This window comes from Cherax quadricarinatus, chromosome 53, assembly GCF_038502225.1.
Source record: "Cherax quadricarinatus isolate ZL_2023a chromosome 53, ASM3850222v1, whole genome shotgun sequence".
NCBI lineage: Eukaryota > Metazoa > Arthropoda > Malacostraca > Decapoda > Parastacidae > Cherax > Cherax quadricarinatus.
The window spans coordinates 746489-759348 of record NC_091344.1 but is presented as its reverse complement, the minus strand read 5'-3'; the positions used below and the strand labels follow the sequence as shown (position 1 = coordinate 759348).

At 40.7% G+C, this 12860-nt stretch overlaps 1 protein-coding gene across 5 annotated transcripts in view; it reads left to right on the top strand.

Annotated features, from left to right (window-relative positions):
- Positions 1-232: 232 nt before the first annotated feature.
- The window catches only part of LOC128692421 (calcium and integrin-binding protein 1), a 37370-nt gene continuing 24742 nt past the window's right edge, over positions 233-12860 (top strand). Inside the window, exons 1-4 of one of the 5 annotated variants that reach the window (XM_070096270.1) lie at positions 233-430; positions 8811-9018; positions 9180-9279; positions 10864-11011. In XM_070096270.1, coding sequence (XP_069952371.1) covers positions 8933-9018; positions 9180-9279; positions 10864-11011 — 334 coding nt within the window. In that variant the 5' untranslated portion in view covers positions 233-430; positions 8811-8932. Of the gene's footprint in view, positions 431-3690; positions 3803-3952; positions 3976-8810; positions 9019-9179; positions 9280-10863; positions 11012-12860 lie in introns of those variants that run through there. The other 4 variants (XM_070096274.1, XM_070096272.1, XM_070096271.1 and 1 more) reach the window with 4 other exon arrangements.

The window sequence follows — 12860 nt, the reverse complement described above, 5'->3', positions numbered from 1 at the left end:
TTACCAACATTATTAACTGCCTAACTACCAACATCTCTCAAATTATCATCACAGCTAATCTATTGTTTTTTAAGTAATTGGAATTATAAATTTGTAAATAGGAGCATTAGTATATATTCGATAATTTGTAGAAAAGTATGAAAGGAATTGGGCAGCATAGTGTTAACTGGAATCTGTCTTATCACAGGATATGGGTTATCAGAATGCTAATACCATTCTGACGAGTTATCATAGGCATTGTGACTACCGCTCACCAGGACGGCGTCAGTGTTTGCGGTAGATTTGTTGTGTTGGCTCCTCCACTCCCAGTACCCGGAATACATGTATTCTGAGTGAAAATTAGCTATAGTGCGTGTAATGGTGTTAATTTGAAGAATAGTGACAAAGATTGGCTGCCATCCGAATTTTACCTTCAAATTAAACAACGCGTGTAAGTTAAGTTGACAAAGCATCAATGTTCGTCTCTTGTAACTCTGATAAAATGAGCTTAAATGTTCTGAGACTTGTATATAATCTATTTTATGACTGGATTTTCTACGAACGTAGACAAGGCTATGTACCTGGAGATTACCTGGAGAGAGTTCCGGGGGTCAACGCCCCCGAGGCCCGGTCTGTGACCAGGCCTCCTGGTGGATCAGAGCCTGATCAACAAGGCTGTTACTGTTGGCTGCACGCAAACCAACGTACGAGCCACAGCCCGGCTGGTCAGGAACCGACTTTAGGTGCTTGTCCAGTGCCAGCTTGAAGACTGCCAGGGGTCTGTTGGTAATCCCCCTTATGTATGCTGGGAGGCAGTTGAACAGTCTCGGGCCCCTGACACTTATTGTATGGTCTCTTAACGTGCTAGTGACACCCCTGCTTTTCATTGGGGAGATGTTGCATCGTCTGCCAAGTCTTTTGCTTTTGTAGTGAGTGATTTTCGTGTGCAAGTTCGGTACTAGTCCCTCTAGGATTTTCCAGGTGTATATAATCATGTATCTCTCCCGCCTGCGTTCCAGGGAATACAGGTTCAGGAACCTCAAGCGCTCCCAGTAATTGAGGTGTTTTATCTCCGTTATGCGCGCCGTGAAGGTTCTCTGTACATTTTCTAGGTCAGCAATTTCACCTGCCTTGAAAGGTGCTGTTAGTGTGCAGCAGTATTCCAGTCTAGATAGAACAAGTGACCTGAAGAGTGTCATCATGGGCTTGGCCTCCCTAGTTTTGAAGGTTCTCATTATCCATCCTGTCATTTTTCTAGCAGATGCGATTGATACAATGTTATGGTCCTTGAAGGTGAGATCCTCCGACATGATCACTCCCAGGTCTTTGACGTTGGTGTTTCGCTCTATTTTGTGGCCAGAATTTGTTTTGTACTCTGATGAAGATTTAATTTCCTCGTGTTTGCCATATCTGAGTAATTGAAATTTCTCATCGTTAAACTTCATATTGTTTTCTGCAGCCCACTGAAAGATTTAGTTGATGTCCGCCTGGAGCCTTTCAGTGTCTGCAATGGAAGACACTGTCATGCAGATTCGGGTGTCATCTGCAAAGGAAGACACGGTGCTGTGGCTGACATCCTTGTCTATGTCAGATATGAGGATGAGGAACAAGATGGGAGCAAGTACTGTGCCTTGTGGAACAGAGCTTTTCACCGTAGCTGCCTCGGACTTTACTCTGTTGACTACTACTCTCTGTGTTCTGTTAGTGAGGAAATTATAGATCCATCGACCGACTTTTCCCGTTATTCCTTTAGCACGCATTTTGTGCGCTATTACGCCATGGTCACACTTGTCGAAGGCTTTTGCAAAGTCTGTATATATTACATCTGCATTCTTTTTGTCTTCTAGTGCATCTAGGACCTTGTCGTAGTGATCCAATAGTTGAGACAGACAGGAGCGACCTGTTCTAAACCCATGTTGCCCTGGGTTGTGTAATTGATGGGTTTCTATATGGGTGGTGATCTTGCTTCTTAGGACCCTTTCAAAGATTTTTATGATATGGGATGTTAGTGTCTATCGGTTTGTAGTTCTTTGCTATTGCTTTACTGCCCCCTTTGTGGAGTGGGGCTATGGCTGTTGTTTTTAGTAACTGTGGGACGACCCCCGTGTCCATGCTCCCTCTCCATAGGATGGTAAAAGCTCGTGATAGGGGCTTCTTGCAGTTCTTGATGAACACGGAGTTCCATGAGTCTGGCCCTGGGGCAGAGTGCATGGGCATGTCATTTATAACCTGTTCGAAGTCATTTGGCATCAGGATAACATCAGATAGGCTTGTGTTAACGAATGACGTGGAAGTTTGCGTCATCCTGAAAGCGAATGATTAATTATTGAAGTGAACTGTAATTGAAAAGTTGAATTGTTAATTTGATAAATATAAGGCCAATCGACTGCACGAGGGTCATTAAACCCGCGAGTCGCCTAGACCTAAAGTAGCAACGATATTCCATTTCCTAAACTGGGCAATAGTGTATACTCTGCATATATACCATGGCTCCCTGCGATCATATATGGCTTTAGCCGGTTTAGCCATTCTCCATCCCAGTGATTTAACTAAAAGTTCTGTGTTTTAGATGATTCCAAGGTTCCACGGGCGGTTTCCTTGTTTTTCCAGGAAATTAAAGAACTTCATCCGCTCTACGAGATCTGTTGGAGTTTTTATATTACTGAAGCAAATTTATGTTTTGCATCATGATTCTTAACAATTGAGAAGAATCATAGGACTCACGAAATCATAACACGATTGCAACAAATCACAGAATGGGAGGGACTCGAATCATGCAGGTGACTCCTGAAGCTCACTGCCACGGAATCGAGCTCCACCTGTTCTGTGATTTAATAGTGATAGGGATCTAGGTTAGTTATTGCTGTAACTGACTTTTTATACTTATTCGGTTGAAATTACAGGCTAGAACTTATTATCCTACCTCTGTTTGTTCCTAAGTCCAGCCCTACCTAATGTATACTTCCATCCTCACCGGCAAAACACTTAACATAAGAACATAAGAACGAAGGAACACTGCAGCAGGCCTACTGGCCCATGCGAGGCAGGTCCAAGTCTCTTGCAGAATAGTACTGAGCTACGAGCCATTTATACCTTCCTGAATTATCTAGGATACATTAAGGCTCATTTGCATCACGTAACAATTATGTTCTTTAATGTCCTATTGATTACGGAGCATAAGATTGTGTTTGGCAGTGACGTCAAGCAATACAACCAATGAAAACAGAAGTGATGAAATGCTTGAACTAAATCGATTTATTTTATTTAATAAGTGAAAACATTTGCGACGATACTTTCGGTTTCTAGCTTTAGTTGGTTGGGTTGAAAACCTTCCAATGATACATTGGTCTTTAGGTTGCAAGAAAAATACTTACTACTTCAAAACCTAAAAAAATCTAGATTAAAATAAACTCTTAGTGTACATTACACAGGGTAACACCCTGCCGGTGTATGAATATGCGCTCTTTCATTTAAAGTGTTGGCAGCGATATGTTGACACAGTGAACACGCACAGAGATATCGCTGAAGTAGTCGGTATTAGCACTGTTGGCAACAGTGGCTTCAGCTGCAGTTAAATATCATTGCACTTTCTGCTGTATAATTACTTATGTTCTATTTTACAAAGTCTAATTGCAAAAGACAGTTTCATTTAAGTGTTTTAGTAAAAATATATATGCATATCAATGAAAATAAATAAGGTAAAATGCTGCATTAAGTACCTGTGTCACACCTGCTCACAGCAGACCCGTAAACACCTGCAGCAGTGTGATCTACAGTCTTGTGCACGTAGTTTGTAAGAAGTGCTCTCCCCAGGAAAAAATCTGTAAGGCGAAAAGTGTGTTTTATCGCCAAGATATATAATGAATCTCTGAATAACACGAGGTGGAGGGCAAGAAAGATATCGGAAAGTAATATAATAATTGCGAAGTTTTAAAAAATAAGTTGTACCAATAAAAGTGCGGGTTGTCTAGTCGGAAAAGAGTATGCAGAGCGCGGGTCAGTTGCTCCACTGCAGTGTTTTCCTGTTATGTATTCATTCGGGTACAAAGTGAAATTATCTGGTTCTACTCTCCAGGAAAGGCGAGACGTTTGGCTAGTTTCCTTACATGTATTGCCTAATATAGATGCCTAATAATTAATCGGCTGTTGTGGGTCACATCCTAGGGTGGAAGGACTAAGAATTCCTATTTAAAATAACCCACAGTGCTTGGCTTTCTTTGGTTACCCTGGGTTGTTGACCCTCTCGAATTAATAAGCTAGTGAAAATCTACAATTCCTACCAGTGCTTGACATAGCGTTCTGATACCTAAGGTAGGGTGAGCTTCCTAGCCTCAGCATCTGATACTCCAATCAATACCCGTCAAAATAATAGTGATTCGTAAAGTGAAGAATGAGTTGTGACTGAAAACATGGTACTACACTGGATATTGTGCAAGAAGACTATTAAATCTTGACTACAAATCATTCAGAATATATCCTCAAATGACGTCTACAAAAAATTTAGTCTTTCATGGTTCTGTAAAAAATGGAGTTATCAGTAATCTTTCAGTTACCTAACAAGTACAATCTAGATTACATTACTTGTACAATCTACGTCACTAGTATATTATAAGAATAAGTTAGCCACTAGCGTAGTGTAAAGGAAGTTTAAGAATCAAATAATGATTCCATGAGTTCGTACCTCTCCTCCTGGTACTGATGTCTCCTGATTCTACTCTATCTCATGCTTCTCTTGTCCTCTTCAATACTTTGGAGAAACTGGCAGCTCTCTTTCTGACAGACTTAAAGAGCACAGATAATGCTGTCATAAATAATGCCGACACCAATAATGCTCTTTTCCGTCATATTAGAGATCAGTCAGCTTATTGACTGGTCCTCTGCTAAAACTGTCTTCCATTCTTTTAGCCTTCACAGTCGCCCTCTTGTTGAAGCATCCCTTATACTCAATTTTTCTAAATATTTATTTTAGTTCTGGCTTTGTCTCTGTAGATGCCATCCTTTCTCATTACATTTTCAAATGCTCCAAGCCTCAAAACACTTGACCTGATCTTTTCTTCTCCTCCTCTCCTTTCCTCCTCTCCTTTCCTCCTCTTATTTCCTCTTCTTTTTTCCTATTTTCCCTTGTCTTCTTTTTTTTTGCCTAGATGTGCTATGTCTTCAGTTCAACCGCCCCTCCCCCGCATCCCTATGTTTTTGGTCCCACACCCTTGTGAGCCAGTGGCTCTCCTACAGTGCTCCTTTTCGAGTTCTTACACTTAATCTACTTCTACTTCTCCATTTCTACTACTATTAACACTACTGCTATTTCCACTTTTGCCTCGTTTCACTATCCTTTCTACCACTACTTCCCCTACTACCACCACTTCTTTCTCCCTCTCTTTTTCTCGTCCCTGCTCCCCTCGTTGTATATACTGGGTCCCTCAGGTTTTTGTGTTAGTGTGACTTGTAAATGGTCCAGATGTCGTCATAAGCTTCTCTCCCTTATGTGCGGGTTATTTGTGTATCGTACCACTTTTGTCGTGAAACATAGGCTCTCCTATACCACCTCAGTTGGAAACATTTGTTGTCATCTCCTGCCTGAACGTGATTTAGCCCCGGGTGTCAAAATGGATTAGCTGGGGAAGGGAGGGGAAAGGAAACGGTCGGTCGCTCACTATTTCTGATGTAACTTAGTAATAATACTAAAAATATTTATTTGTGTAAGTATGTGATACAGTTTATAAAGACCTAGCAGACATCAATGACATACGACGAAGAAAGCCCCTTGTTATGCAAAGCATTTCGGGCGACTTAGGTTAATCTTGTCCCCCAGGATGCGAACCACACCAGTCAACCAACACCCAGGTGCCTATTTGCTGCTAGGTGAACAGGGACAGCAGGTGCAAGAAAACACCACCGAGGATCGAACCACGTATATTCAATGTGCGTGCTGAGTGCGCTACCATCCGAGCTACGGTACACTTAGGCGATTCACATTTTTTCTTTTAATGGCTGAGAATGTGAAAATAATACGTAAAGTAAAACATATATTCACGATTAACACGCAATTTGGAAACGAACTTTAGACTTTATTTCGGTCCGTCCTGAATCATTACCACCTCGAAATATTTCTTACTAACAAAACTAAGAACATAAGAAAGAAGGAACACTGCAACAGGCCTACTGACCCATGCGGAGCAGGCCCATGTCCCCCCCCCGGATTAGTCCAATGACCCACCTAGTCAGGTCAGTTCCACTTAAGGAAAGAGCACAGCATCAGACCTAGTAGCACAAGTTAGTCAGGTCCAACTCACACCCACCCACACCCACTCTTGTATTTATCTAAGCTATTTTTAAAACAACACAACGTGTAGACAGCCTGGACTGTCTGCACAGACAGCCAATGCTGTCTGCCAGCTTAGTTCATATTTCGCGGCACTCAGGTGCTGCCCTCTCTAGGCCTGCCCAGGTCAGTGGGACGTTGGTCCCACTCGCTATCTGGCGACACCTTTCACTGAGTCAAGAAGTGTCCACTCCTCTCTCCTACGCGGGCATGGCCCTCCCGGGCCATGGGCACAAACACACAAGCCTGTGTACCCATTACGACTTTGCAAATAAAATAAGCCTCCGAAGACGTATCATTTACTCCCCGCTACCAAGACATCACCCAATAGGCTTGGTAATAAATGGTAATAAACGTTTTAGCCTCTATAACTGTACTCGGGAGTTTGTTCCACTCATCCACAACTCTATTACCAAACCAGTGCTTTCCTATATCCTTCCTGAATCTGAATTTGTCCAACTTGAACCATTGCTGCGAGTCCTGTCTTGGCTGGAAATTTTCAGCATGCTATTTACATCTCCTTTATTTATTCCTATTTTCCATTTATACACCTCGATCATATCCCACCTAATTCTACGCCTTTCGAGAGAGTGCAGATTCAGGGCCCTCAGTCTATCCTCATAAGGAAGATTTCTGATACATGGGATCATCTTTGTCATCCTCCTCTGTACGTTTTCCAGAGCATTTATATCCATTCTGTAATACGGCGACCAGAACTGAGCAGCATAGTCTAAATGAGGCCTAACCAAGGATATATAGAGTTGAAGAGCAACCTGAGGACTTCTATTATTTATACTTCTAGATATGAAGCCAAGAATTCTGTTAGCTTTATTGCGAACACTAATACATTGCTGTCTTGGTTTCAGATTACTGCTAACCAGAACTCCTAAATCCTTTTCGCAATCCGTAATACATTTAGTTTAAATGTAGCATGGTTAATTTCCTGTACAACATTTAGAACTTTGCATTTGTCTATTTTAAACTGCATCTGCCACTTCTCCGATCACTGCATCAGTCCATTCAAATCATCCTGGAGTGATCTAATGTCCTCATTAAAATGAATTGGACGGCCTATTTTGGTGTCATCAGCAAAAATGCTTATGTCGCTATTTATTCCCTCATCTACGTCGTTTATGTAAATTGTGAACAACAACGGGTCCAACACTGACCCCTGCGGAACACCGCTTGTGACATGCCCCCATTCTGATTTCTCCCCATTTATGCAAACTCTCTGCTGCCTATTTGTCAGCCATGCCTCTACCCAGGAAAAATTTTCTCCTCCTATTCCGTGTGCCGTAAGTTTCCTCAATAGCCTCTGATGTGGAACTCTATTGAAAGCCTTACTGAAGTCCATATACACAATATCATATTCATTACCATGATCTACCTCCTCAGATACCTTAGTGAAAAAAGTTAGTAAATTCGTAAGACAGGAACGCCCTTTTGTAAAACCGTGTTGAGATTCATTATCAATCTATGCCTATCAAGATGGCTACGAATTGCTTTCCCAATTATTGATTCCATAAATTTTCCCACTGTGGAGGTAAGGCTTATTGGTCTATAGTTCGAAGCCAAGGACCTGTCACCTGCCTTGTAAATAGGTATTACATTTGCCATTTTCCACTTATCAGGCACTATGCCAGTTTGTAGTGATATGTTAAAAAGATTAGCCAAAGGTATGTTAAGTTCCTCTTTACATTCCTTTAACACCCTTACAAACAGTTCATCAGGGCCTGGGGGTTTGTTAGGTTTTATTTTCTCTATTTGTCTGAGGACCATGTCACTAGTTACCGCAATCGTGCATAGTTTATCATCATCCTGTTCTACATAATCTATAATTTCAGGAATTTCGCTAGTATTTACCTGGGTAAAAACTGAGAGGAAGTAGGTATTGAAAATTTCACACATATCCTTATCACTGTCAGTGATCTGACCAGAGTTACTCTTGAGTGGGCCTATCTTGTCCTTAATCTTACTTCTGTATACCTGAAAGAACCCTTTTGGGTTAGTCTTCGAATCCCTTGCGACTTTAGCCCCATAATTTATTTTTGCTTTTCTTATTCCTTTTTTTATTTCTCTCTTTAATTGAATTTATTGATTTCTTAGCTGCCCATCCCCTCTTTTGATTACTATATATATAGGTACTTTTAAAAATATTTTCAAGAAAAAGCATTTTTTATAAAATATAGAATATGATAAAATATAATAAAGTGCACTAAAAATTACATTGCGAATGTTGGAATAGGCTTCTTATGATTCCCAGATATTGCACACATGTGTCCGCTTTATCAACTTGTCGATATTAAATAATCTATGATCAAATTATGATTAAGAACTGTTGCATTCGTTCACCTCAGCTCAATAACAAATAATTACATCAGAGGATAAGTGCACCTTATAGTCCTCCAGTTTCAAACTCTCATAACACTAAATGACAAATAATTGACTTGAACCTAATTCTTACAAATAATATTAATTCTTTATTTTGAATGTTTCAATGGGAACACAGAAACAGTGGAAGATAGAGAAACCAAGAGAGAAAAAGCCAGCAGAAGAGATACCGGAGACAGCAGGAGAGACAGAAAGACAGCAGTAGTAACAGGTAGTCTTTAAGGAAGGCTGACACACAGGATGGGTAACAACAAGAGCTCCTTTTTGGAAGAAGAGCTGCAAGAATACGAGGATCTTACCTTCCTGACAAGAAAGGAAATTATCACGTGAGAGAGATACAGCGAACATTATAGTTTCATATTTAGTTTAATATCCTTGAAGAGCTGGACTTCCGTGAAATATTTTCTTACTGTGTATGTACATAGGAACAGGAAATATTTGTTCAGGCAACTAACATCTATGCGTCATTTTCCTTTCTGATGGCCAGGGCGTGGAGCAGGTGGGAGGGACTGATAGGCTCCAACGTTGCCAATAACAAAGCTACACGCTACCCAGCTGAAACCATTGAGGAGCTGCCTGAACTGAAGGTTTGACAGACGAAATTATTTCATTTTGGATCATTATATATTATCACTATATATCTTACATATTTTTATATTCTTGGAAAGCGCCCAAACTGTAAGTGCCATTTAGTGTTATTCCACCACTTATCAAGGGATCGAGGTTACCTGTTTCTTAATTACTTACTAGTAGTTACAGGAGCAGAGCAATGATAGCAGTGTCCTGTTATTATTATTTCATGCATGAAAGTTTTTTCAGGATGTGACTAATTATAAAATTAGGCACAATTGCAGTGAATGGTTGCATTGATTTTTGTGAAAATTTACATGGATGAAGCCAAAGAAACAGATTCATCTTGCTTGGTGCTTTATCGGTATATTTCAGACTGGGTTTCACACATGATATAATCAAATCTGTCAGCTCAGGCCAGGAGAATTCCGTAGGTTGTTGAGGATAGTTTCCAACATTACTTTACAGGATCATTAGTCAAGGAAGCTTTAATAGCAGAGCTATTGCAAATTTTGAAGACACATTATCGTACGTATTCACTGCTTGGTGAACAGGGGTAGCAAAGGAACAGGCGACTTGTTCATACTGTTTGCCATGGTTCTACCTGTTAGTAAGGGACTGGAATTAGCCTCGTAAATACTGTCAATAAGTTTTATTGATTTCTGGTTTCCAGGTTCGACATTTTAAACATTGCGAGGCGTTAACCTACTCCACACTGTTTATTTCATCATACTTGTTACACACAGAATGAAAAAAAAAATCCTAATATCCCTGCGGGTAATACGCAGTACTGAATGCCAGTATATCTAAGGCTCATTCTCGTATCTTAGGCTATCTCTCTCCATTGTATCTAGTCCATGAGTATTTTTCACGTTATGATCATATCCCCTATAGTTCTTTTTTCTAGAGCTGGTAGATCGAATTTCATAAAAGTTTCTAGTCATATTCCACTTCCCTCAGTTTAGATATGAACTTGTGTATCTTCTCTAATTTCTTTACATACTGATGTACCTTACTCTAAGATAAGCTTTACTTATGTTGTACTTAAAGACTTAAAGATTATAAGATTTGTGGTAGTAGTTAATAGATCGACTAGTGTTACTGTGCCGCTGAAGTCATATAGATATATGTGCTTCTGGTGATATTTCTCTGGTGATGCTAACTCTCAAGTCATCTTTGTTGTATGTAACTGCCTTGCATTATCAAAATTATCATAGATATTTCTGTATGACAATTACTCTGTGTCAACAGTAATCCTGTATCATCATTATTCCTGTACCATTATTATTCTTGTAGCACTAATATTCCTGTATCACTAATATTCCAGTATCAACATTTCTGTATCACCAGTATTACTATATCTATATAATATCTGTATCACTTACGTTTCTGTACCGCGTACTAACATTCTTGTGTCAACAATATCCTTATATCACCAACATCCCTACATGACCAACATCCTTATATCACTCCATTATTATCTTACTAACACCAATATATCATTAGCATCCTTGTAAAACCAACATCCTTATATCATCAACATTACTGTATCACCAACCTCACCGTATCACCACCTCTAACATTACTGTTTGTCTGCGTAGCACAACCCGTTCCGGGACAGGATATTGCGTGTGTTCTCCTCTCAACGGGACCATAAACTAAGTTTTGAAGACTTCCTCGACCTGGTCTCCGTCATGAGTGACAAGGCGCCCCTACAACTGAAGGCCTACTACGCATTCCACATCTTCGGTGAGTTGGTGCAACGAGCGAGGGAAGGAGAGAAGGGTTGAAGGGAGGGAGAGACGTAAAAGAGAGAAAAACGAAGGTAAGGAGGAAGGGTAGGAAGAAACAGGAAGATAGAAGGGAGGAGGGGGAGATGGAAACAGGGATGAACGGATGGAGAGAGGGGATCAAATACAGGTCACATTTTTTTGAGCAAACGATACAAAAATTGGTTGAACATATTCGAAAAATAATACTAATTATGAGAATATCTATTTTTTTATCACTTTTTTTTGAGAATATGTAAAATTATGGGAGTCCACATAGTTAAACACAAGTCCACATAATTAAGTAATAGTCCACATAGTTGAACTCTCCACTAGACACTGCTTGATAATAATTATTGTCTGTCGAGTAGTCATGGAATTCATAAATCGTAGTGTGAGGTGGTGGAGGGGGCGAATGGTGGAGAGGGAAGAGTGGCGGAAGGGTAAGAGTAGTGAAATTTTCTCCACAGGGGACGATGACCCCTGTCGAGGAGGGCCAGGGCCCCTCTCTCTCTACTTTCCCAAATTAGAGATGCTGGTGTGGGTTAGATGGTCAGGACCTCTTCTTTTCCTGCAACATCAGCAATGAAGCAAGATCGTATTTCTTGCAGTTTTAAATTAAATCATACCAGAACGCCCATTTATCTTAACATGTGTTTCTAACTCTGCATAATTAGACATTCTCTAATGGGATTGGTCACACTGAAGTTCACACATGTACAGCAGACATCTTCCTTCTTTACAGGAGTATCTGCAACTTGTTTCATCCATGCGTTTCTCTAAGGCAGTTACTATTTCCAAGTCTATTAAAAATTCAAGATAATTTGCCTCTAAACCGATAATATAACTAGGGTCATTATGCCTTACAACCCGCAACTAGGAATCAAGGAATACGCACTTTCTGACTTTGTTGGGCTACAGTAGTTAGGTGCTAGCACCTAACTACTGTAGCCCTTAGGTCAGCAGAAACCAGCCTGAAAACGAAGGTGCGAGAGGTTGCAACAGTTAGATGGCAGTTTGAATTAGATCAATGAAGATGTGACGAAGCGACTGAGGTGTCGCCGGGCAGGCCATGCAGCATTAAAATGCAAAAACATTCGTGGCCATATTCGTGTATATTCATGAAACCTGAGTTGTTTACTGGTAATCTCCAGGACTCTTCCTGCCACATATAATTACTGATATATTGCGAGTGAAGCAAGTGCCTCGGGAGAATTATTCTCCATGTCGCTCATTTGTGTACTAGTTATATAGGAAGAACTTTTCCCCTACTTGTGGATATTATCCATAGATACAGTTGACAAGTCGAACTTGTGAACAAATGAGAGTCGTCAAGGGGCGTTCAATGTGCACAGCAGACAACAGAAGTGAAGACGTCCGAAGTCACTCTTCAACCAAGCCATCGATATCGGCCTCCCTCGACCTAGAAACGGCAAAAGTTCCTGTTACAATGAGCCAGGTAAGTCACTATTTTACCCGACATCCGCCTATTTATCACTGCTGTGCCTAGGGTAGATGTTAGGTGAATAGGGCTAACCATCGAGGCAGTTATAATCAGGCCCAAGCCTAACACACAGGTAAGGAAAGTGGTCTTACCTAGCATTTCCTGCTCATATTACAACAATATGTTTATGGAAAGCTGCTCTCTTTCAGTCCAAGAGGAACCAGACAGCAGAAAGCCGCTCTCTTTCAACCAAAGGGGAACCAGATAGCAGAAATCGGAGGAGACACCTGGGGGAGGCGGCAGGGGTCTCATGCTGTCATCGACAAGATGACTACACCAGACCAACAGTCATCTTTTTGTTATATTATATATCTATCCGATACTC